General features: G+C 39.0%; 1 protein-coding gene across 5 annotated transcripts; it reads right to left on the bottom strand.

Moving 5' to 3' along the window:
* Positions 1–4,070: 4,070 nt before the first annotated feature.
* pax8 (paired box 8) lies at positions 4,071–15,686 on the bottom strand. Of its 5 annotated transcripts, none has more exons than XM_051895151.1 (12): positions 15,525–15,686; positions 15,047–15,186; positions 12,345–12,510; positions 11,121–11,318; positions 10,926–11,002; positions 10,703–10,828; positions 9,955–10,118; positions 9,767–9,872; positions 9,200–9,439; positions 8,992–9,093; positions 5,833–5,919; positions 4,071–4,999 (listed from the first exon to the last, which is right to left on the bottom strand). In XM_051895151.1, the coding sequence occupies exons 2-12, from the start codon at positions 15,066–15,068 to the stop codon at positions 4,929–4,931; spliced, it is 1,359 nt and encodes a 452-aa protein (XP_051751111.1). In that variant the 5' UTR covers positions 15,069–15,186; positions 15,525–15,686; the 3' UTR covers positions 4,071–4,928. The 5 variants fall into 5 exon arrangements, with proteins under 5 accessions (XP_051751111.1, XP_051751110.1, XP_051751114.1 ...); XM_051895150.1 differs by having other exon boundaries at positions 9,200–9,442; positions 15,525–15,682; XM_051895154.1 differs by lacking the exon at positions 9,200–9,439 and having other exon boundaries at positions 15,525–15,684.
* Positions 15,687–27,326: the final 11,640 nt, after the last annotated feature.

The raw sequence follows: 27,326 nt of genomic DNA, 5'->3' as shown, positions 1-27,326 counted from the left end.
GAAATTATACTACTGATATAAACAGATTATTTGAATGGATTATCTTTTATAGGCATTTAGAGTAAAAATAAAGCATGATCATTTTTTTTGTTCGATATTCAAGTGAATAACAAAATATTATTATTGTCTTAAAAATGTAAAAGGAAAAGTTCATTATGCTTGCTTAAAGCTACTTTCCATAACTTTTTTGGTTAAAAATGATCCAAAATCAATTTTTGAGCAAGTACATAACCAGCCAGTGTTCAAAACTATCTCCTTACCTTAGCCCGATTCACAACAGTAAGCTTGTAATAATGTTTTCTAATTTGAGTGGTTCGGGTCTTCTCACAGTAGCTGGAACAATTAAACTCGTCATTTTGATGGCGGATAGTAATGAAGAAAGCTCGGACTGCGGAGTGGCTACAGTAAAAAAAAGGGAATGCAACTTGAATAAATTTCGGCAGGGTCTTTGAAAGGGGGCGTATTATAAGTAACATTAAATTTCTTTTTGAGATTAAAAGAACAATTTCTTTAGATGAAATTCGAATGATATGAAAATTAGAGATTAGACTATACAGAAATTGAAATCTACAGATAACGCTCATATACACTAAATACACGTATAGTCATGCAATGTTGATGTTGTTAACAATAACAAATTATAGAACAAAGTATAACAATAATAATAATAATTTGCACGATCATTGCAGCGACCGTTAGATTTAATCACCATTGGTAGTGCGATTTATTTTAAAACTTTTTTTTTTTTTTCAGTTGGTCAGAACAAACGTGGCAGACATACTTGTTCAGATGACATTTTTCTTATTTTGGTCATACTTCCAAGACGTAGCATCTGTAATTCTGAAGTACAGTGAATATCCACTCTGAAGTGTTGACTGACAGCCCACACATACACCTCAAAACATTAGATTCATCCACGCTGAGGAGCCGTGCCAATGCACAACCCACGTAAAGATGATAACTGCAATTGCAGGTTTCAAACAGAGATGGCGACAAAGAGGCAATACTTACGGACTGCAGCTTTAATGTCAAACATTTAAACAATATCACCTGTGATGAAACAAACTGTACAGGGTTAATTTGTGACAGACCTGCTGGTGGATGTCAATGTTTTGGCTCCTCAAAGTTTCAAAATACAGCGATCGTTCTGTTTTGGTCAACTTAAGTTGAATTGACCTCAGCTTTGTTAAGGTAAACAAGATGATTTCTGTTCCATTGAGACAATTTGTCCCCATTTGCATAATGAACTTATTGGATCTGAACACTGTTCAACCAAACGCACTGTTTGAGGACAATAAGCTCAATAGAAAAGATCACTAATTAATTGTCATTAAAATGTGTGCAGATTTCATGTCATAATAATAGAGTTTGCATGCTACTGAAATTAATTACTGAGTCTGATGGGTTCATTCACCCGATCTGGGTTAAGTGCTTCTGTCAAAGCGACAGTGACCTTCTTCACCCACAAATAACCAGCAAATTGAGGAAGAACAGCCTCATGATGTCAAATGACACCGTCTCTTAATTTATTTTGGCAGACCGATGGTTCTAGAGGGGACTTTGAGTTTGTCGTTGTCGATCGGTGGAAGATAGCGGAGTGTAAAGGTTTGCTCTCTCTCTCTCTCTGTAACACACACACAGCATTAGCACACCAACAGTGAGCTGCCTTTTTGAAAGGGCCCCTGTCTGCCTCTGATTTGGCTCCTGTGATGATAGTAACACATGCCCACACACTCCTGGCCCTGCCGTCTCTCGGTGCCCTCTGCGCCAGCCCCATTTTCAGATGCTTTGTCCTCTCTCAGCTGTTCCAGCCCGGTGCCCGTATTGTGCTGCCGGACTCATTACTGGCAGAGCGACAGCCGAGCGCCGTGCTAATAGGGCCACAGTCGAGGGGACGGGAGGGGCGACGGTGTGAATGAGGCACAAATACAGAAAGAGGCTGTTAAAAGAGACAGCGAGGAAGTATTATCATTGCCTTTATGGCCACACATTCTTGTTTTCTCACTCTCTTTGGATTTCAGCAGCATCAAGGTTTGATAGTTGTGGTCGTTTCGCAGCGGGCAGGAGCCCAGTTGGCATCGCTGGCAGACATTTTTTGAGGTTGATGACAGGAGGGGATTTTGTGTCATTTTTGCCTCCATGAAAGGCACACACACACTTGTACATTTTTGTTCCTAGTTATTAGTTTCTGCATGCCTGAACAGAAGTTTAAATGTTTTCAGTGAGTGCGCTGACATGCACAGCAATACACTTCAGACTATCAAACATCAGCTCGTTTTATAAACCTGACAAAGCGTTTACATGAGATTCGAAATGACAGAGTTTTGAAACGGACATGCGCATAGCGGTGAAGGTGTTTGCATGCAGAGCGAAATCGGGTTTTGATCAGGTTTTGCCTTAAACTGTTCTTAAACAGTTTCCTTACTAAGAACACAGTTTACATGACCTTACATGTTGTTGGGTTATTAAGCATAATTGGTGTAAAATTGTACATGTGTATGAGGTAAAGCAGGAAACAGATTTGAAGGACAGGCTATATTATTTACACCTTCATATGAATAGAAATAAAACTCAATTTTCAGTGATTATAACTTTATAATATAATTATGCTTTATTTTCTATATTGGGAAATGGTGCACTCTAAAAAATGCTGGGTTAAAAACAACCCAAGTTGGTTTGAAAATGGACAAACCCAGTAATTGGGTTGTTTTAACCCAGCGGTTGGGTTAAATGTTTGCCCAACATGCTGGGCAGTTTTATTTAACTCAACTATTGTTTAAAAATTTCTATATGTCAGGCTTAAAATGAACCCAAAATAGGTTGGAAATTAAAAATCAGACATAAATTAATACAAGAGGCAACAATAATAATCAAAAGGTGAACATTTATTAAGAAGCAATTTAATAAATGTTTATTGTTTAATTATTATTCATTAAACTTATTCATAAACGTTAATTTCCAACATACTTTGGGTTCATTTTAAGCAAGAAATACAGTCATTTTTAAACAACAGTTGAGTTAAATAAAACTACCCAGCAGGTTGGGCAAACATTTAACCCATTCGCTAGTTTAAAAGGTTTGTCCATTTTCAACCCAACTTGTGTTGTTTTTAACCCAGCATTTTTTAGAGTGAACTTATTAATACATTTTTATGTACTAAACATATTAATAAATGTTAATTTACAACATACTTTGAGTTCATTTTAAGCAAGCGATACAGTAAGTTTTAAACAATAGTTGAGTTAAATAAAACTACTCAGCAAGTTGGGCAAACATTTAACCCAACCGCTGGGTTAAAACAACCCAATTGCTGGGTAGGTGGGTGGGTGTGTGTTAGGAGCAGCTACTTTGCAGGAAAAACTCTGGATGATAATAATATCCAGAAGTGAAAGACTTCTGTAACATCAGGAAGGTGATTGTCGTGTGTGATTTCACAACTAGCTCATTTCTAAATGGTTAAAATGATGTTATGAACATTCCCGTACATTTAGTTATACGACATAGCTACTAATTCGACGGACGGTGTTTTTGTCGTTTCAGGATTCTTCTCGTGCACCGGAGCCCCGGGCGCTCGTGCTCATGGTTTCCGCGTGGAAACGGCCGCTCGTTCATCACGCGCGCGCGCGCTCGGCGGATCCAGGTGGGCCGCGGCACCGTCGAACCGTGGCCTCGTTAAAGAGCCATTATAATGAGGCCACAAAGAGGCGAGAAATAATTGCAAATAAAAGTACGTGATGCAGAAAATAAAAAAGGAAATTAAACAGATGCGCATGTTTTCAGGATCATTGCTTTTGTCCCTTTCATGTGTTCAGTTAAACCGCTGACTGGCGAAAAATACGCAACATAATAAATTATAGTTTTCAATAGGAAAACAGTAGAAACACCATAATCATCACCACCAACTACCCTGGTCTAGCAGCAGCCTATATATAATTATATAAGTTTGATTTATTAAAGAAAAATCATTCAAGCTGTTATATTCTGACAATATGGAATATACTGGGCTACTAATTTACAACTACGCTTATTATTATGGTACAAAACAGATAAATGAGGAAAAGACAACAGTGGACTTTGTCATGCTTTATTTAATTCAAAATAATTCTGTAGAAATTATTAATTTACATTTGAATAATATAATTAACAGTACAATAAAACGTAATCTCTGAAACTCAAAACTCGTTTAATCACAGAAATATAAGCATGATAAAATGGAAAAATAGAAGCGAGAATATAAACATTTTAAAACTAATGAATTCCCACACAGTTCAGCCCTAATAATCATGTGTAGAATATAAATGAATTTCATTTTAATAGGGGTACGTTTGCCTTCTCTACATTATTTACATATTGCCCAAAACATTAAACATCTTTAATGGTTTGGACTGAATATGCTACTTCTGAATGTGATGTTTTTGATAATCCATTAGAAATACGGCAAATCATTTTAAAGGTAACGTTATTTCTGTTTCGTTTGAATATCTGATGTATGAATAACGGTCATCAGCTCCAATCCACAGTTGATAAAATGTCACGTGCTCGTCAAAATGATTTGCTCGTCTTATTGAAACACCACAACAAAGTCGCGATGTTTCTCATGTTCTTTAGAATTATTAATAATATGTTCAACTGTGTGGATATATTTGTTGAATCGTGTGCAGGTAAAGTGTTTCTGGCCATATGAAAACAGTATGAAATGTCTTTGGCTACAGAGAAATAAAAACACAAGCAACAGATGTTCTGACTGGTGGATAAAGATGTAAACGTGTGGTTGTAAATGGCCTAATCAGGCCGTGAACAAAGGACATAAATAGTTTTACAGGCAATAATAGGCATCGTCCATCAATATGTTTTCTTTATACTCCTCGTGTCTTTCACTGGATTCTTCCGCTGTAAAAAGAGAAACTCGTGTCCGTTCTTCTCCGGTACTAGAGATGGTCGTACGCCGCGGTGGAGGGAGGCGGCGCTCGCGCGGCGGAACTGTAGTAATACGGGGAACCTGCAGAGGGCGACAGTGATGTAATCAATATATTACTGCGTATAGTCAAGGTAGGAGGTAAGATGTATGCTTGCTTTGTATTTTTGAGACCGGTCAAAGACTATAAGATATAGAAAGACGGTTCACTCTTTTTAGTTATGAATTGGAGAAACTGCAACTCGCAATATGGCGGAATACGTCCCGCGTTCTAAGTAAAAGAGCCAATCGCTGATTGATAAAGTCATTGCGTCACTGCAGCTGCCGTTAGAGGCTCGCGTTTAGGACTGCACATGCGCATTGGCTCATCTAGCCTGAAAAATAAGCTTTTTAACGCTATTTGAGCATAAGAAACAATATTTATGGGACAGTTCATGTCAGATTTTGTTGCTGATTTGAAATATGTTATTTAATTGTGAGTTCGCCTAGCAGTTTTTGAAATTTCAGGATTCCCCCATTCAAATAGATAGGACTTGGTCTTGGATGCCCGAAAGAGCTGCCCGGAGGTGTTGTAAATATGGCCGCTGATTGAACAGACTTTCCTTGAAAGGGACTTTGGTAGGAGGTAAGATATTTGCTTTTTTTGTATTTTTGAAATGGTCTGCTGTATAATTCTATAGCTTGAGGGCTAACGGCCGTCTTATGACTGTGGCATTATTTATTTCCACAGAAAAGCTCAATAGCCTGAAGGCGCAAAGTTACTGGCAGAGGGTAAACCTACTTCAGAGGACACTTTATGCAATAGTTGAAGGGCACGGCAGTCTCATTTGGGTGTATGCAGGTCATTAGTGCATTTTTTCTTTACTAGACAACCATGTAGTCCTCACAAGACACAGTGTTGACTCTGCTGGACTCACCTAATATGCTGGAGTTGGTGAATCTCCAGGCGTCGCTGTAGGACGTGTACGGCGGGTGGCTGTAGGTCTGGCCCGTGTACTCTGGTCCTACAAGTGAACACACACCTGATTACAAACACATTAAACAAGACAACAGTCATGTCAACCAGATCCTCAGTTTGAAACAGATCCTGTAAGTGTTGTGCGAGTCCGTTTGTGCTTTTGGCAGCTTGAGGTCTGGCACATCATTCACTCGGCGGTTAGAGGCGCTTGTAAACCATTAATCCCGCGGGCAGGTGGACGGCTGCTCACTGGTGCATACAGTCAGACTGCTTCAGCGTCTCTCCATCCCTCACTTCCTCCTTCAGCCTTTCATGCCTCCCTCTGCCATTCTTTTTTTTAACATTCCAATATCTAATTGGTAATTATGGGAGCCGGATTGAATCCCCCCCCTTCAGTGAGTAATTGTGTATGAACGCTTCCTCTCAGCGAGCCCACCAGAAAAATAATAAATCAGACCCTCTCATTTCGCGCTTGGCAGGGCAGACTTCAGATGAAAAAAAGAAAAGTGCATCACAGTCTCAGCAGAGCTCGTACCGCTCCTGCCGTTTGTTCCTTAATGGATATACTCTCTGTATATGCTTTCCATATAGATTGTGCACTCATTCATGGTTTGTCTCCACCTCAGTCTCCATCTCTCTGGTCTCTCTCGGACTCATAATCATGCTCCCCTCAGTGGGGCCCCTGGGTGGTCGGGAGCAGAGGGGCCGCTGCAGGCAGCAGGGCGGAACTCCTGCTCCGTTCCCTCCAAAGCAAACCGGCTACTTATTAACCCACCCGTCCTTCTGTTAATCTCTAAACCGGCCTCCCGGCGTTCTCACGCGCTCCTCAAATTCATACCGCACCATGTTTATCACCATTAGTTTTCAGAGAAACTGCATTTATGAGTCCACTGTTTTAATCACAAAACTAGATTGTTACATTTCCCAAAGAAAATGCGAGTGGCGCTTGCCTGTGCGAAGCTGTTGCTAAGCATTTACATGTATTCATTTAGCAGATGTTTTTATCCAAATGAGGAACATCACAAGCCATTTGTCATAAGAGCCAGATTCATAGCATACAAGTTTAAAGTCAAAGCTAGATTAGTGCATAAGCTAGAGCAGAGGTGAAATGCAGAAATGAATTTTTAAAGAACAGAAATCACAGTAAGTGCCTTTATGCTTGTGGATTAGTTGTGTCGTTGACTCTCATAGTTCTGGGTTGCATCAGGAAGGGCATCCGGCTTAAAACCTGTGCCAAATCCAATGTGTGTTTGCGGATAATTCTAATGAAGCAGACCCTGCAAATGAGTGGCACTAACACTAGGATATATATAGGTTTGCTTACTGGCTCATGCCTCAGAAGCATCATTGAGACTAGTCCTGTGTTTTTGGGCAGGTCAAATTTGCTTCACAGGCGTACTTTGTGATTTTAAAGGGTTAGTTCACCCAAAAATGAAAATCTTGTCATTAATTACTCAACCTTATGTCGTTCCACACCCATAAGACCTTCGTTCAATCATTGGAAGACAAATTAAGATATTTTTGATGAAATCCGAGAAGTATATGACTCGTCCATAGGCAGCAATATAATCACCACTTTCAAGGTCCAGAAAGGTAGTAAAGACATCGGTAAAACAGTCGACGTGACTGCAGTGGTTCAACCTTAATTTTATGAAGCGACGAGAATACTTTTTGTGCGCAAAAACTCATTATTGGCTGACACTGTTCACGTGACCAGCATTACGTATGCGTGTAATGCTGACGCAGGAGCCGGCCAATAATGAGTCGGCATTCTGATATAGAACCTGGAAGCGCTGGACGTAAACAGCGTATGAGAATGACACAGAAGAGAAGATATTGTCAAATAAAGTCATTATTTTTGTTTTGTTTTTGCGCACAAAAAGTATTCTTCGTCGCTTCAAAAAAAAATTAAGGTTGAACCACTGCAGTCAAGTCGACTGTTTTACCTGATGTCTTTAGTACCTTTCTGGACCTTGAAAGTGGTGATTATATTGCTGTCTATGGACGAGTCATATACTTCTCGGATTTCATCAAAAATATCTTAATTTGTGTTCCGAAGATGAGCGAAGGTGACACGACATAGTGAGTAATTAATGACAGAAATTTCATTTTGGGGTAAACTAACCCTTTGTTGCTGTCTGAACTGAACACATCTGTTGTATTTCACACCACAAATATGTCCACTGTAAAAAGAATAAGGAGATTTCACACAGCCAGTGATGGGTATGACCCTCACTTTAATTAAAGTCCCCCCTGTAGTCAATAATTTTATCCCTTAAAACTCATCTTTGATCACCAAAATGACATATTTAAATGTTTTTTTTCCTGTGAAAAAAAAATTCTTCATGCTTTAAAATAGCTTGAATGTAACTTTACACTCTTGCCTAATTTAGTATACGTGAATATCCAAATTAGCCCCGCCTCCACTCGCTCACGCCTGAGGTAAACGCTGCACAATTGTATCACTTTTTACAACGTCGGACACATAACGGTAATTAATATGATTAGCCTTTTGTTTGACTACATTATCAAACAGCTGAAAATGTGTTGTTTCTGTTCACCATGTCAGAGTCAGACAGCTGTCTTCTAACAATCAGTATCCTTACAAAAGCTTTGAACAACTCAGAACGTCAGTGGAGAAAGGTATATAATTCATCATAACATCGTAATATACATCATACACCCACCATATTGCTAAATCTACACGATTTTTCATATCAACAGAAAAATATACAGGGATAACCTTCTCTCGAGACTCCCCTGCTAGTTCGCTGTTAATGATATGCTAAAGTCCACCGGCATGTTGACATGACTGGTTACAAGGTAGTTTGTCACAAACACCAGCTATTTCAAACCACAGGTTTAAGACTTTCTTTAGATCAGAATGATTCTGATTCTGAGATCACTGCAGTTTTAAGGAGAAAATACTCAGCAATGGTGTTGATTTATGAATTTGCACATGGTTTGTCTTAAAGCATATTTAAAACACCACATAGACATATAAACAACATTAAAACTTGATTTCCACCACAGGGCGTCTTTAACAACTAGAAAGAAATCAGTCTGAATAGTGACACAAGCACCACTACATGCAGAAGAATTCAAAAAGCTCCCTCACCTGCTACCATCCCGGTGATGGTGGACGAGGAGAAGCCCGTCTGAGCGGCCGACGGGATGTGCGGAGGATAACCGGGCAGCATGGAGCTCGCCACATCTCTCCCTGAAACAGTCAACCAATCCACTCATTGCTTTGTCTTAGAGTACCAAAACACCAGACAGCTGGACTAACTGCGACGGTCATGTGCTATGGATGCATGAAGCTTTACCTGCGATGAGGGGCGGGCTGCTGAACTGCCCGTGCACTGAGGCATGATGGGAAAATGAGTTGAAGCCATGAGATAAATGAGTGGCATTGCTGCAACTGTTAGCGATGGACACTGATGACGGAGCCGAAATGGAAGAGAGCTCCAGGAAAGCTGAATTAGCGATGATGTTGGGGGAGGGGCTTGAGCTGTTCACCTCAGGTGACATTTCCTGTTTCAGACAGAGTGGGAGGGGCTGTAGAGCTTCTGGGGCGGAGCAACAGGTTGACAGACAGGTGGAAAAATTCATGTATGAATGTTAATTGATGTACAATGAAATGGATTACAGTAATCACAGACCGTGTAAGCACATATGCTAAATGATGGCGCAAATTACAAATAAAACAATTAAATATGAATTATGAGTTTGAGGAATGCAGTATGTACTATACAGGACTAAGCTAAATGAACTGTGTAATGTATTGCTGGACATGACACTCTGGAAGTGTCTTTTCATACAGTAAATGGAAATATCGCTCTAAAGCAGAGAACAAATGACAAAGAGGAATTAAAGTGTATTACGGTTATTACCTGCAACCACTGTGTATCCCTGATGTGCTGCCAGGTTTCGACTGATAGCTGAGCCACTTTTACCCTCATCCAAGCTGCCGTTGATGAGTGAGAGAGGATAGAGCGACTGCAGGAGAGAGAGGGAGTTAGTAGTTGAGTATCCGTGTGCACTGCATGAGCGTTTCCCCTGTGCTCCAGTATTGTAGTACCTGCTCTGTTTTCCCGGTCTGACTGAATGTGTCGGAGCTGTAGTGGTGCCGCTCAAAGCCGCAGTCCAGCTGCTGAGATGGGAAGTGCTCGGTCCTCAGCTGTTTCCGGGGTCCGCTGCCGCTGCCCTGAGAGTCCACGCTGTGCCGACAGCTCTCCTGATCGCCTGACATGTTCACAATCAAAGTGCATTCTTTATTTACTGCGCTCTCTTTTAAAGACATTTGAGTCGCATTTATATTGCAAATCCTGAAAACGATTCATCACAGATTCACTTAGTGACGGTCAAAGACTTTTTTACTTCCACTGTTTTTACTTCCAGTGCATTTTCCCTAATTCAACCCTACCTGGAATTTTATTTAATGTTTAAAGATCGAAATGATCGAAATTCTCCCTCAGGTAAACAGCAATATAAGGAACATCAGAACAGCATGATTCAGTATGTCATGCTTATTTAGTGTCTGTCTGGAGATTCTGTCATTGTCTGAAACTGCATTAGGTTTTCCAAACTGGGTTGTGGGGATGTTGGATATCTCATGGATGGCCAGTCAATCACAGAGCTCACAGACATTTGCACTTTCATTTTCACCATTTAGTGTCCCAAGTTCACCTATTCTGTATGTCTTTGGATTGTGGGGGAAATTTGCACAAACACGGGGAGAACATGAGGACAGAAAGGCCTCAAACTGAGGACCTTTTGCTCCTCTGCCCAGCGAGCATTACAGTACACTAATAATGCTGGACACTCACTGTCGTCGTGGCTCCTCTTGCCCTCGGCGCTGGTCTGTGGGATTCCCAGCAGGCCGCTGATGGAGTAGGTGGAGCCCAGAGAATCCGACTGAGGAGATTCCGGAGGAGTGACAGCTGAACTGGGAACTGTGCAAAATCAAACAGGCAGCATTATTACTTCATTTCATTGAACGGAATGAACTGGAATACAAGATTATTGGGAATTATTAGTGGATATTCTTACTCAGTGTATGTCCAGGACTGAGGCCTTTACTGTCCAGAGGAAGGTTGAAAGGCTGTTGAACTTTTGTGCGAATAATCCTGTGAGAGAAGGAAACAGCAGGTTAGCAGAGTTCATCGAGAAAGAGGTTAACAGAATTTGGACAAAGAAAATTAAGGACTGTTGACCTTTTTTTCCCTGAGGTCAGAGTTCAGGTACCTGTTGATGGAGCTGACGCTGGGCACAGTGTCACCGTCACAAACTCCCTCGGCCAGCAGTCGGTCTCTGATCTCCCACGCAAACATGGTCGGGTTCTGCCGCTTGTACTCGGCTATCTTCTCCACCACTTTAGGAGTCGCGACTTTCGGCTTTGAGCCTCCAATGACTCCTGGTTTAATGCTGCCTGTCTCATAGTACCTGAAAGCGAAATGACCATTAAAACAAAACTCAAATGTACCTGATGATAGAGAGTTTCAATTACTGCTGTCGCCACATCCTTCGGTCACCCGTCTACTCACTTATTCTTAATTTATTTCTGCTAGATTTGATCTGCTCAGTCTGTGTTGTATATTGTCTTAAGATGCTTTTCCACCGCAGGAACTTTTACCAGGAGCTAGGAACTTTGAGGTGGTACTCTGTGTGCTTTGACTGCAGGAACCAGTGTCTAAATGAAGTTCCGGGTAAAAATTTCCCCCTCAGAAAGTCCCTGCTCACGAGGTAGTACTTTTTTCAAAGTTCAGGAACATTCGGGGGTGAGACTTGGGCTGATTGGTTGAGTTCACGCAGCATTTTGATTGGTTGACTCCACACAGCATTTTATTTCAACCACCATTTTCAAAAGTCTGCAGCGGTGGGTGCCGCTATTCGAATTCGAACAGTGGAGTTTTAAAAATACGACCGTTGGACCAACGATGAGGTTCAGGCTTTATTAAGTTCATATGCAGAGGATGAAATCCAGCAGGACCGGACTACTCTTCACAGTACTTTAGACTGCGATGCAAACGCAGACAGCAACAGGTCTGGGGGAAAAAAGTCCTGGGACAAATTTGTCTGGGTGGAAAAGCGGCTTTATTATATATTGTGTGTAATGTTTTATCATGAGTACTTGATATGGCACATTTACTTTAGAACAAACCAGCACCAATTTCTTGCAAGTGCAACTTGGCCAATATATGTAATCTTTACAAAATAAAATGTCAGATAGGCTGAAACTGCCTGTGCCTGATGACATTAGGGCATCCAGACAACAAATAAAAACAAAACAAATTACTAATATAGCATTTGCTGCAGATTCATTCGCATTCAGTATGTCTGACAGTGGAGCACAGGACACTCAACAAAGAAAAAAATAGAATAAAACAGTCAGTGAATGTGTTCATAAAATACATCCCGTCATTGTTGATTTTGTCAAGTGTGTGTTTGAAGTGTTCCTGGACTCTTTACCTGCCCAGTATCTTGCTGACGCAGCCGTGACTGACCCTCAGCTGCCGTGAGATGTCGCAGGGTCGCACGCCCTGGTGCGCCATGTCCACAATCCTCTGCCGGATGACTTCCGGGAGCGGCCGACCGTTCACAAACATGCCACCTAGTTGATTAAGACCCCCATGACCTGGGGGTGAAAGGACATGAACGCACATAAACATCACGCCAACCGAACACTGGCTCTGTGAGATTACATTTCATTTGTCTCATAGCAAAAAGAGAAGGCTACAGGTTTCTCTTGGTAATTGCCAAATCATATTAACACTCTTCTGAAAGTTTTGCATGAACAGTATCCAGAATAAAACCTTTCCAGGTTCCTTTTCACTCTGCAGTTACATATCACCTACTATACTACAATGTCTACAGCATTTCCAATGTTTTCTCAGCTTCTCAGGATTGTTTTTCTCCACACATCACTCCCTCAAAGCATCAAATAAACCTACAGGTACTGTATATTGACAGCTTCTGGTCTAGACCGCTCTGTGCAGGTTTTCTGGGGGAAAAGTTCCAGATCCGGATCTCATGACAAACAGCAGCACAATCTGCCTGATGAAGAATATTCGGCTTTACTGACTCTAACTCTGCTCAGATATGAAAGTAGTCATAATAATACATAAACTAATAATACCTACTGCTATTTTTCATTTAAGCCATGAACATTTTTTTGTGAAATAATCTACACTAAGGAAACTATAAAACATTTCAACATTTCTCAGAGAGAAAGAATATTATTTGAATGAAATTCATTGCACTGGGTTGTACGTGAACAAGTGCAAAAATTACTTGTAAAAATATTTAAATATCATATATTTAAGATGTTCATAAGAAAACTTATTCAATAACAAGTAAACATTATTACTATTTTTGTTGTTTTTTAGTGTCTGGAAAATTGATTTAATAAAGAACAGCAGATTTTAATGTTCTTTTTTCGTGTTTTTGTCATGCGCCCTTTTGTGACGAAATTTGTCGGCGCTCGTGTTTCATGCTGCGCTGCACCAGTGACTCTCAGAAGAGCCTCACTTTTAATTTAACCCATTCAGTCTCTTCTTCCCCTTTTGCTCTTTTGCAGCTTTCATTTCCACATCAAACGGCGCTATTAACGGTGTTAGCGGAGTGTGTCAAACTCTCCTCGCCAAGAGTCAGCAAGCGACAGGATATTAAAGCAGAGAAACCCCAGGAGAATACAGACACACACACACACACACACACACACACACACACACACACACACGCACATATTCTAGTGCTTTACAAATTTAAGGTGGTTCGTTATACGTTCATTTTTCAGCAGCAAAGGGTTACAGTAAAGCCTAGTTTTGTTTCTATCATGGATTTAAATAGTTTATGATAATGTTATAGGGTTGGGATATTTTCGTATTTATTAATTTATTAAAAGAGATTTTAACCAGATTTATTTTGGATCATGGCCTAAACTTCAAAAAATTAAGCGCGTTTCTTACAAAAATGATGTTAGCCTAACTAAATATTTAAAATTTACAAAAGCGATTTTTACTTGTTATGCTTTAGTTATGCTTTAGTTATGCCTGACATTATGGACACTCAATTTCAATTTCATAAAATTAGTTAGCCTACTGATTTATTTCAGTACGCAATAAGGGGAAAAGAAAAATCCCGAGACAAAAGTCCAACAAATTTAGACAATAATAATTGTATTTCGATGAACGAATGAGAACAGAAATCATTTAAATTATAGATATGGAAACGTGAACGAAAAGAGAAACAGTAAAGTAAAAATGAGACCGAAAAACCTTCTACAAAAAATGTTATACGTGCTGTTGTGTAAAGTAATTTAAAACATTTTATATAGTAAGCTACGTAAAAGCAACCCCTTAAAACGCAATATTAGCGCTATTGAAAAAAAAAAAAATTTCACGTAAAAAAGAGAAAAGCGGGAAAGCGGTTTTCACGACCAAAAACCGAACGATTTCTCTCTCCATCGCCGCACTAATAAAGTCAGGAAAAAATATGGGCCTTTTGCGAATGTCAATATCAACCACTATGTGTTCAAATATCTATTACTAAAATATCGACAAAACTCAATGTATTATAATGCTCTTTTAAACGCGGTGGTTTCTGGGACGGGTTTACTCAATTGTTGAACCGATTTAAGCCATTAACCCTCTAAACGAAAAGTCAATATCTGTGCGAGTAAAGACTTTATGTCCAACTCCTCTAGAGATTGCTGGTTCCCTTCTTCTGCAGTGCAATCGAAAGATAAACTAGGCCTATTGGAAAACAAATATCAAACTCGGATGAATTACACTTAAGAATTTAAGGATTTGTTATACGTGAGTTATAAGACCTCATTTTGTTATTTGTTATTCCTCACGTGAGTTCGTCACACGCACAACCAGAAATTTTCCTATAATATATTAGTTATTGACACATAACTTAATAAAATGCCAAACCACTACTGTCAATTTATGGACATTTAGATTTTCTAGATTGTTCTAACATTATACAGTATTTGTAAAATAAACAAGCAAAATAAAAAAGGAAGGTTTGTCTGATATTCGCTGAATAGTTTCTTGAACACAATGATGAACATGGATGCCTGAATAAATGCGGCACTTGTTCTTCATTTTTAGACATTTCATGTGATCGGTATATAGATTTCAAAATAACTAGTTTATTATTTTTACCTCGCCCAGTTGTGTTGGACATTTCTCAGAGAAGTCTTGGTCTCTTGATGTCCTGGTTAAATGTCCAAGTGTCCACTCTCACTTAATTTGCTGTGTTTTAGTCCATATGAGGTCTTGCGTGAAAATATTCCTTTTACTCCCTGCAAAAGGACATTTTATGGTGAACCTGGCAGTTACGGCTATTGTTATATTTATTATTTAATATTTATTAATGACTATTTGCATAACACAGACTCTCATCTTCGATACTTAAGCACTCTATGTTTAGTCGAAGAGTTATTTGACGTCAAGCTCCTCGTTTTTAAAAGATTTGTCTTGTTCTATTTCGCGTTATAGGCCTACTGTAGATTATATGAGACACTATAGTTATTGGCTGAAGAATCTGCAGGTATCAGTAAGTTTACAGCTGCCGACCCCATAAAATCCACATCACATCAATGCGCAAAAAATTAATATAATAATGCATGTTTTAGCCTACCTTTTGGAGAAGAAACGCTTGGAAATATCCGACGGCTTTTATCCAACGCCACAGTGTCAGTTATAATGGCACATATTCTGTTTGTCTGATCAGAGGTGTGGATTAGAGTTTCTCCAGAATAACGGAGCCGTAAGAGCGGCTGACGGGCCCGGCTGAGGTTTTATCCCGGCGGCTCTCAGGCGCTCAGGACGCGCTTCGATCATTGGACGACGGATTTAGGGGCGGCTCGTATAGGGTGACGTTTCCACCGGGGTGTCGCCCAGACCAAACTGTACGGATGGATGATTCTGGGGGTTCGACCGCTTCCAGAACACAACAAAACACCGAGCGATACGTCAACGTTTACGGAAATATTTGTCAAGGATCGGGCTTGTTTTCATTCACCCCCTCAGTGATTAGATGTGAGATGTGACGCGCCTCCTGGGGCGATGTGAACGCGCTCATCGTTCACACACAATTGGACTCATGATTTGCTATAATCTGCTGTTATATCATGACAAATACCTTGATGGATACCAGCACTTTACAATGGTTTACCTCAGAGAAGGCGACTACAACTACGACTAATAATAATAATGACGACGGCTGAGTTTTATCAATTAATTTTATTATTATTATTAGGCTTTTAATGACTGAATTATCAAAGCATTTAATTATTATGAATAATAATAATCTAATAATAATGGACTTCAGATTAGAATGGGCTCTATAATCGCTCGCGGTGAGAAGTCCTGAGCTTTAAAATGTCCGGCATTAAATGACAAGGTTTTCTCGCTCTTTTATTGGACTGTTTTGACACTTCAGAGCTGCTCCCCACGAATAAACTAACTCTCAGCAGGGTAACTGGATTCCCGAGCATCTTCACACAGTTTATGTTGTTCTCACAACTTTAAAACAAACAGAACAACCCAAATTACTCATTTATGACGCCCCGTTGTTTGGCCTTTGCCATATGGCGCGTGGCAGTGCAGAAGGGAGCAAATATTTTATTAGCGCATTTTGAACGGGCTAAACGTGAATGAGTGTTAATATAATGCTTTGTGCTTCCGTTAGACTCATTACATGGCTGTGGCCTCTGTAAGTTTTTGCTAGCAGATAATTAAACCACATTAAAAGACCTGAAAGAAAATAAGACAGGTCAAAAGCACTCCATATTATTATCTTGTTATTCCTCTGAAGGCTCTTTCATTTTATTCATTCGTATTCATGCCTTGCGTCGTGTAAATACAGCGAGTGCAGAACAAAGTACTTGTGTTTTCAGATAAATACAGAGTAAAGAGAATCACAGAGTAAATGGAAGCAGAAAATTCCTTTCTTAAGCGCAAAAAAAGAGCGAATGAAGAACAAACGCCCGAGGAGAGGGCAGAGAACTGGAGAAAGACAGAGAAACAGAGGTTACCGAGAGTTTAACAAGGGATTAAAACCCATGAGCGATAGTTATCTGCCTTTTAATAATGTAAAATATGTTAGTAGGCTACTAAATTCATGATGCATTAAACGCACAAAAGTGGTTAGTTATTTCTTTAATTGAGTAACTATATGAGAAATTATTTGAAACCAAGAAAAGAAAAGCACAGTTCTCTTAAGTGTTTTTCATCGTTTTTTTTTTTTTTTTTTTTTTTGTGTGTGTGTGTGTGTGTGTGCTTAATGTATACGGATTTGGGTGGCATATTCCATAAATACATACAATTTGAAATGATTTTGAAACACAACCCTTAAAATAGCCTATACTCATTACAGTGTAACTGTTGGTTCATTACGGCACAGTTAGGCTACCCTGGACCACAAAACCAGTCATAAGGGTCAATTTTTGGAAATTGAGATTTATACATCATCTGAAAGCTGAATAAATAAGCTTTCCATTGATGTATGATTTGTTATGCTATGACAATATTTGACTATTTGAAAATCTGGAATCTAAGGGTTAAAAAAAAATCTTAATATTGAGAAAATCGCCTTTAAAGTTGTCCAAATTAAGTCCTTAGCAATGCATTTTCACGCACAAAAAATAATTTTTGATATATTTATGGTAGGAAATTTACAAAATATCTTCATGGAACATGATCTTTACTTAATATCCTAATGATTTTTGGCATTTAAGAAAATGTTTCATTTTGACCCATACAATGTATTGTTGGCTATTGCTACAAATATACCAGTGCAACTTATGACTGGTTTTGTGGTCCAGGGTCACATATGTAATTAAATATTTGACAGGGACAGAGCAATGATCTTCATTCACATTCTGCATTGGTTTACTCGACGTATATGTGTATGTTTAATGGACAGATATGCTACGAAACCGTCTGCGATAATGCTTAAAGGTAACTTGAAATAGCTATTAGAAAGGTCAGTTTATGGTTTACTGGGAGAAAGTTTCTGTGAAACTTGATAAACACGATAACACTGGAAATATCGACACTCAAAGAAGAATGGACGAGCACATAAAGATTATAAAAATAACCGATGTGTTCAAACACTTGCAAACACAAAGTGCCTACAAAAGTGTAGCTAGCATCTTGTTTTTATGTGAAATTAGCTGCTAGGCTAAATCAGTTTCCTCTCGCTCTTTTTCTCATTCCCACGGCGATCAAGATAAAGTGAGCGGTTCGGGTGTGTCCTAATGGAAATCAGAGGGCAAAGGTTCATGTTGTTGCATCTTTCAAGTCCAAACGATCAGAAGAGACACAATGCGCTGTTGTCATCTTTACCTCATTACAACTGATCAAGGAATGCAGGTGACCGCGGGTCTGGGAGAACTTTTATTGTTTTAATTCAGCAGGCCTTCTTGTGATGATTTATAAATGTAAAAAAAAAAAAAAAAAAAAAAAAAGTAAACCTAACCCAAATAGCAAGTTTGCTTTTGGATGATGCTGAATTTGCAACCCGATCTCACAGCAATTCGTACGTATTTTACGAGGTGGCTAATTCGTACGAATTCGAACTCACACTGACCACAAAGTCCACTAATATAAATAATTATTAGTATTTATTATTATCTACCGGTTTTTAGAGAGATACTCAGAAATGTAACGTACAAAACAGCGATAGCCTATTTGCCAGATTTAAAACTTTCTTAAGCGTTTTGGATGAATCGAGAGTCTTTTTTTCTCATCTGCAGGGAAGACTGCCAACAATGAACTGCAAGTTTCGTAATTTGTTATGGTTTCAAAAGAGCATCAAAAAGGCAGTTTCAGGATAAAAGTAAGAATTCAATTAAGCTTGCGCTGAACTGAGCTTTAAGCATTAGAACATAATAATTCGGTCATAAAAGCGGAAGAAACGCCCCAAATATGATTCCATTAGTTTTTCATAAATATGTGTTATTTTTATACGCCATCTTCGTCGTGCTTAAAGCTCCAGTTAACAACTCATGTTAAGGTGAAAGTTAAAATGATCCACGTCTCTCATTTTCCTAAAGTTTCTAGTTTATATTAAATTATCAATCTGTTTGTGACACTGTAATTTCTCTTTACAGTGGACCATATGCATTTGACGCAGGCACCGATTCTCTCCTGATTGAGGCCTTTCTTCTTTTCTCTTTCCCTTCTTTAACCATCTGTTTTCCCCTCCCTCTGTTCTCTGCTCATCCCTGTCTTCCTGGTGTTTTGTGCGCAGTCGCCCCCCTCCATCTCTGTCTGCTGGTCCAGCCCTCAGCATTGTTCCATCTCTGTCTCCCGTTTCCGCTTCGGCCTGTGCCCTCTGACCCCAAACCCTGTTCCCATCTCCCCCGTTTCCAGGACCTGCTCCTTCTTTTATTGGTCACTCGCCCCTGAAAGTTTGGGGGCCTAATAACTGTTTTAGAGAAGCCCGTGACAAAACCTCAGCATGCCGGCCATTGTACATGCCACAATAATGCGAAGGCATTAAAAGCCCATTAGCAAGAGGATTGAGAGCCACCCGTCGCATGGCAAAGAGAGCAGGGTTAGAGGTGTCCAGGTTTATAGAGGTCACGAAAGAAGTTAAATCGTTTGAATGTAGAAACATACTGTTTTTGACTCTGCCAGGTAGAGTGTCACTTCTAAGAGAAACTCACTATCCATATAAACATGGAAAGAGCTCTGAAAAGTATGTTTTATATTGTGATTACGGGGAAACTTAAAGGGTTATTTCAACCAAAAATGAAAGTTCTGTTATTAATTACTCACCCTCATGTCGTTCCGCACATGTAAGACCTTCATTCATCTTCAGAACACAAATTAAGATATTTTTGATGAAATCCGAGAGCTATCTGACTCGTCCATAGGCAGCAATATAATCAACATTTTCAAGGTTCAGAAAGGTACTAAAGACATCGTTAAAACAGTCATGTGACTGCAGTGGTTCAACCTTAATTTTATGAAGCGTCGAGAATACTTTTTGTGCGTAAAAACAAAACAACAATGACTATATTCAACAATATCTTCTCTTCTGTGTCATTCTCATACGTTGTTTACGTCCAGCGCTTCCAAGTTCTATATCAGAACGCCGACTCATTATTGGCCGGCTCCTGCGTCAGCATCACACGCATGCGTCGTGCTGATCACGTGAATTCGGACGTAAACACGGAAGCCTTCACTGTGCATACTGCATCAGCTGAGTATGGGTACTGAGAGGGAAGAGAAGAGATTGTTCAATAAAGTCATCATTTTTGTTTTGTTTTGCACACAAAAAGTATTCTTGTCACTTCATAACATTAAGGTTGAACCACTGCAGTCTCGTCGACTATTTTAATGATGTCTTTAGTACCTTTCTGGACCTTGAAAGTGTTGATTATATTGTTGTCTATGGACGAGTCATATACCTCTCGGATTTCATCAAAAATATCTTAATTTGTGTTCTGAAGATGAATGAAGGTTTTATGGGTGTGGAACAACAAGAAGGTAATTAATGACAGAATTTTCATTTTTGGGTGAAATAACCCTTTAATATTGAACAATATTACTGATCTGCCTTGAACACTTCCTAACATGAGCATATATTTGAAAAATAAAACAAGATATTTTAACATACATATACTCTGAAAAGTGATATAAGAGCATCTAAAAGCATGTCTTCATAGATCAAAGATCAAAGATATTCTTATTTATTACTGAGGGACTCTTAATGGCTAAACAGGCTTTTAAGGTCAAGCTGTAAAAGGTGGAAATGTGTGAATGACCCAAGCGACGTGGGTCACTGTAACTGCACCAGTGAAAAGGTTTTTGTTGAATAGAGAACATAAACATACTAACACTGTAAATAATAGAAAGCAATAAATGGGAACGACACCGAATCTGTTTGCAGCTTAACTGACAGGAAAATAAGTACTAATGAAGATGGCGGCACTATATTCAATCACCATAAAAAATTAAAAGTAGAACAACCCTGAACTTTAGTTTAGAGAGTTTAAACAAGCACTTCATGCTTGAACATTCTGGCTGATAAAATCCTCGTCACATATGAGTTTACGGTGAAAAGCGAAGGCTCTTTCTCTCAGCTTCAGTCAAATATATTTATCACCTCAATGCAGTAAAACTGAGCTGCGCTTTATATTCCAATTAGCGGTCGATGCATTTCAGAGTCGTTAAGTTATAACAAGGGAGTTTTCCCCCGTCACATGAGCGTCTGCAGGAGATTTACTGGCGGGAAACCCTGTGGAGAAATCCACTGAGCTTTACAAACACTCTTGTGTAAATTCAGCGCAATTAGGCCTTTATAGTCCCGTAACTCTCCATCAAATGCTTGTCAGTGTGTTGTTTGTTGAGGACAAGAGAGAAAATTGGATCGCTGACCTTGGTTGAGCCCTGTGATTATATAAACCCTCATTCGGAGCTCCTCGAGAATGTCTGCAGGTCAACGCATGACGGGTGGTTTACAAGAACCGATGGAGCGACGGCACTAACACTCTTGGGTTTCGCTCGTCTTTTCAAAAAGTCTTTGGCATTTCTAACATGTGGATATGTGGTTACCTCCTCAGATGATGAAGATCAGGCTTTATTCAAGTGACACAAACAGACATTTAAGCATTTAAATGCAGAATATCAGTGAAACGCAACACATGTCTGATATGATATGTGTGTAATGAGCATTAAGTCATTAGCAGTCACACTGATACTGATTATCCCAGAGTCTTGATAGTTGATAATTGTGGATGTGACTGTGTTAGACAGAGATATGTCTATGTGTGTGTGTGTGTGTGTGTTTGTACATATAGACACAGAGAGCGTCTCTTCAGTGAGTCTCGAGTGTGTCAGACTGAAGGCTGAATCTTTTCCTTCAGTGACTCTATTAATTTACCTCATTTATCTTAAACCCCACATACATACTCACAGTATCTGAACATGTGTGTATGTGTGTGTGTGTGTGTGTGTGTGTGTCTGTGTGTGTGAGAAAGAGGATAAAAACACAACTGCTTCCCTTTTCATTCCCAGAGGACAAATCCGTAGCGGAAAAACTCATTTTCCTGCAAATAGTTTGTCAGTTGAGCTAGAAGAAGTGATAAATTATCACAGACATTTGGAGAGAGAGAGAGAGAGAGAGAGAGAGAGCAGTTCTCTCTCTCTCCTCTCTGTTCCCGTCTTCTTTATTTAAGAGCATTGCTGAGTCCACCTCACACCTGTCTGTCTGTCTGTCTGTCGCAGGTACAGTGAAGGGTTATACTGTGACTTCCGTCCCAGATGATGAATTGATGGCCAGTAAAATGGATTTGTTTTCAACACATCAAAGCAACAATAATTCCACAGTAGGAATGATGGATGGAGCTGTAGAGAGACATTGTGGTGCTGTTACTATAAACGCAGTGGAAATAATCAACAGTTGTTTTGCTAGTTCAATAACTGACACAAGTCATGATGGAGAGATGAGGATTCATCCAGCCACACATGTTTATCAGCAACCAAATAACTTATTATTTCTGTAGTTGCATTAGCAGGTTAAACCTGTGATCTTCATTCAGATGCATGTGGGCGTTCCTCGTGAAAGAGCTCCAGGTGTCCAGTAGCTTTGGCGACGATATAGTGAGAATCTCCCGCTGAAGCTTCTGTTCACATATGAATTCTGGTTGGTTTCCAATTCTGTTTCATAGAGTTCAGGGGGAGCTTGTTCAGCTAATCATGTAAATCACAACACTAATCAGCTGCAGTTATGACATCTACCAGCAGGTTAACTGACCCATGCTAACCGGACTAACCTTTAGCTAACATGCTAACATTATTTTCATCATCACAACATTTTTTCTTTTGTCAAATCAGCTTAGATAATGTGGTTCAGGTAACATAATATTTTGAGTTTCTTGGGATTAAAACAGTCGCCGTTATTGTACACTCTAAAAAATCTTGGGTGATTTTTTTCTACCCAAGTCTTGGGGCCTTTTGGGTCTTTTTTTTTTGTGTTACCCAGGTCCTGGGTCAGACGTGACAACCCAGGGATTGAGTTATTTATCACGGGTTTTTTTGCGCCTTCTTCAGGAGAGAGCAGTGCAGCTTCGTCAAATTGGTACATTTCTTTGGTAAATTACAGGTTTGTGTACATTTTATTTTATCTAAAAATGAGTTGTTGTTCTGTATATTGTTTAATTTTATGCAAAGCAACATACAGGGCGTGATGTGAGTCACCTAAACAGGTGTAGTGTTGGTCATTTCGGTTGATGCCTTGCATAAAATTTAATGATTGTATTCAAAAAGATACAGAATATAAATACTTAGGATGTTAAAATATGTTCTCAAAATTTTACACTGATTATTTATGGACAGGTTATGGATTCAGTCACAGCTTTTTTCGGCTACAAGTGAAACGCAGGGCGGCGGTCTGAAGTTATCAGTTCCCCCGCCGAACGCGAGTCATCTCCGGCACGAGATCCAGCGCCGTTACGGTGGAAACAGGACAACAGAGACTGGTCGATTACACTTGAATTACTTCTAAATGTTTAATTTTTACTTCTAATATTTGTTAAACAAGCTTAAATGTAGGCAATATGTATTAAAAAATATATAAAATATGCTATACTATTAAACATGATCGAAAGGAATTATCATGCAAACCGGTTGTGTGGAGAAAACGTTTAGTGGATTTAAGTTAATCCGTAAACATTAATTAAAGTTCATTTAACACTAGAGGTTTTACTGTGTATGAAGTAAAAGAAAAAAATAAGCTAGTATTATAGTAAAAATGAATCAACACATTATGCTGGGTTAAATAAACAACCGAATTTGCTGGGTAAAATTAACCCAACGTGTTTTGTCCTATATTTACCCAGCACTTCGGTTGAGAACAACCCAAATTGGGTTGTTTTTAACCCAATGTTTTTTTTTAGAGTGTATTAACTCAAATTTTTAATTTCAATGAACTCAAAATTTTAAGGCTAACCAGGTAACTTACATTTTTACCTTAAACCAACAAAGTTTTTTAAGTTACAGTGAATTAAAAAGTTGCATAAAGACCAGTGTGTTGACTCTCACTTCAGTCCACCCAAAAAAGAACAATTTCTACCTGATTTAACGCATAAAATGTATTTTGTTGGCACAACATAGCGAATATTTATATTTAAATAATAATAGTTAAATGAGATGTTACTATTTTTAGCTTACTTTTTTCCTGCAGGAATGGGGTTTCCTTCTGAAGCCCCGACAAACACTCTCAAGCCGTTGCGTTTAATTTTCCCCGTCAGAATCTGACTGTCTGTAATTGTAAAGTGTGTCTGCTGTCTGTTCGGTTTTGCTATCACCGTTTGTCCTGCAACAATGAACAGTTTCCACTGCAAACAGAGGATATGACATCATCATCATCATAACCATAAACGGGATCATAATCGTGATCATCATAATAATAACAGCTATAATCACACATGAATCAGTATATTCCCTGAGACTCTAAAGACAATCGGACGGTTTAAGTGGCTGGAGACCATATGCGGCTATTTCTGTGTGTGTTTTTGCGTGTCTCTGTCGTCCTCATTGTTTGTTGTGTGGAGCTTTGGGCCTGTTTTTAACAATATCTCTTTTACTCTTTGTACCCCCCACCCCACCCACCCCCCCACCAGTGATTGATGGAGTGAAGCATGGGAGCGCGCAGCGGCGTGTGGCCAGCGGTCCGAGACACGGAGGAGAGAGAGAGAGAGAGAGAAGGAGAGCAGGAGCGAGCGGCGCGGGAGCGGGAGGAGCTCAGCTGAAAGCTGCAGACTTAATTCTATGCATCATTAAACAGTCTCACTCAATGCAACATCCCCTATACATCATCCACGCTCAGTAAACACAACGATGACATTACATTAGCAAGCGCAAATGAATTTTCTTTTTAGAGGGAAATTGAGAATACTCTCTCTCTCTCTCTTTCGTTTTTTGCTTTCCCTCGCTCCGCGACACACATGCTCGCAGAAACGCACAACACAAACCATTAAAAGAGAGAGATATTTAACCAAACACAAACGCTCTCTCTCTCTCTCTCTTACCGTCCTTGTGTCCTTTGCTTTTTCTTTCTGTGAAATCCCGAAGCCTCTGAATCTGTCCTTCATTAGTGAATGACACTCATCATGACATACTGAAGTTTGATCATAGTGTTTTCACTATCGGTTACATACACTTCTCAATACTGAGAACACAGCAGTTCATCTGAGCTCATGTAACACAGCTAGTCTTCATTCGAAACTTTTTTCAGGAGGAATCCAAAAATTTGTTCAAAGAAAGCTTAGCTAACATTCCCATTAAAGGGTTAGTTCAACCAAAAAATGAAAATTCTGTCATTAATTATTCACTCTCATGTCGTTCCAAACCTGTAAGACCTTCGTTCATCTTCAGAACACAAATTAAGATATTTTTGATGAAATCCGAGAGGTATATGACTCGTCCATAGACAGCACTTTCAAGGTCCAGAAAGGTACTAAAGTCATCGTTAAAACAGTCGATGTGACTGCAGTGGTTCAACTTTAATGTTATGAAGCGACGAGAATACTTTTTGTGCGCAAAAACAAAACAAAAATAATGACTTTATTCAACAATATCTTCTCTTCTGTGTCATTCTCATACGTTGTTTACGTTCAGAGCGCTTCCAGGTTCTACGTCAGAACGCCTGCTCAGACCCTTTTCACAGACTGTGATGACGCGTTTTACCGGTCATCAATATCGTAAATCCTGCAAAGTTATTTTCATTTTTAAAAAAACCTTGGTACGCTCTCTATTTTTTTTCCCCTCTTTTTGAAAGTTGTGAAAACACTATTGTGGAGTTCTGACGTAGAACCTGGAAGTGCTGGACGTAAACAATGTAAGAGAATGACACAGAAGAGAAGATATTGTTGAATAAAGTCATTATTTTTGTTTTACACAAAAAGTGTTCTCGTCGCTTCATAACATTAAGGTTGAAACACTGCAGTCACATTGACTATTTTAACGATGTCTTTACTACCTTTCTGGACCTTGAATGAGGTAATTACGTTGCTTTCTCTTGGGGATCAGAAACCTCTCGGATTTCATTATAAATATCTTAATTTGTGTTTTGAAGATGAATGAAGGTCTTACGGGTGTGGAATGACATGAGGGTGAGTAATTCATGTCAGAAATTTAACTTTTGGGTGAACTAACCCTTTAAGTTATGAAAACGTTATTTCTGTTTACTTTTGAATGTTCTATGAAACAAGTAGTAACATTTAAAAAACATTAGACGAACATCCAACTAAAACATTTCAGAAAAATAGATCTATATGTTTTTGTGCAAACGTTTTGAGAAAGTTATTAAAGAGCAGATAACTTAGAATGAACTTATTAATGTTACTGGAAGAACGTTTGTTCATAACTTCATAAGCCAGAAAGTTAGCCGAAGTTCAGAGAATGTTCCCTGTTAGCTGGGAAGTTCCCTTTACACAATCATTGCTTAAGAATAGTGTTGGAGAAAGTTACTTTTAAAAGTAAAGCATTACAATATTGCATTAACTAATTGCGTTACTCAGTTACTTTTTATAAAAAGTAATGCGTTACATTACTTTTGCGTTACTTTTTCTCACCTGGGCTGGGCTTGCTTGTTTATTTTTTAATAACAACAAAAAAAGCTCTATTTTTGGCAAATGTTAAACACCAAAAGTGAAATGAATAAGCCTCAGGCTGAAGGAAACGCATATTTACGCCTGTACAGTAGAGGGCGCAGCTCAAACAAACCTTTCAGCTGTGCTGCAGTTCTGGATTAAAGAAGAATAGGATACAGGAGAAGGACGTTCAATGCTCTTACTTCTAATAAATCTAATCTAAAGTAATTTTGGCTTATTAGTGTGGTTGAGTTAGATCACTGATGGTCAACAGCAAAGACACTGGTTAATAAAGTGAGATTAAATACATAAAGTATATCGGTGTAATTTAATATAGTTAATTATTACAGGTTTGCATAAAATTCTGAGATTGCATTTCACTGTTTTTATTTATTTTGAGGAATAATGAATGTTTTTGTGCAAGTGATATGAGCAAAGGCATGTTCATATTATCATGTTCACACAGCGAACACAACACCTCTGACCTTTATTTCTCTCAACGTGGAGACAGGAGAGCTGTCAGTCAATAAATGTGAAAAAGTAACTTGTGTTACTTATTTGAAAAAGTAACTTAGATATTTTGTTGTAAATTGAAAAAGTGATGCGTTACATTACTAGTTACTTGAAAAAGTAATCTGATTACGTAACTCAAGTTACTTGTAATGCGTTACCACAAACACTGCTTAAGAACACGAGACAATTGTGACGTGTAATGAGATCATTTGCTTTCTTCACCAAAACACAACAGCATGAGCTTCTTTTAGTTTAATAAGCTTATAGATATCAGGTAATTCAGTAGTGAAAAGGACACAATCTGCCTGACATGATGCTGT

Source organism: Ctenopharyngodon idella, chromosome 5 (genome assembly GCF_019924925.1).
Source record: "Ctenopharyngodon idella isolate HZGC_01 chromosome 5, HZGC01, whole genome shotgun sequence".
Taxonomy (NCBI): Eukaryota; Metazoa; Chordata; class Actinopteri; order Cypriniformes; family Xenocyprididae; genus Ctenopharyngodon; species Ctenopharyngodon idella.
The sequence above is the reverse complement of the archived record's forward strand: the minus strand, read 5'-3'. Positions and strand labels throughout refer to the sequence as shown.

Excerpts from the sequence above, each read along its gene's own strand:
- pax8 (XM_051895150.1), bottom strand. The coding sequence starts at position 15,068 with ATGTCCAACACAACTGGGCGAG. Across the intron at positions 11,003-11,120 it reads AGCGTCAGCTCCATCAACAG|GATTATTCGCACAAAAGTTC; the intron begins GTACCTGAACTC and ends CTTCTCTCACAG. Across the intron at positions 9,443-9,766 it reads GGGATACACAGTGGTTGCAG|AAGCTCTACAGCCCCTCCCA; the intron begins GTAATAACCGTA and ends GCTCCGCCCCAG.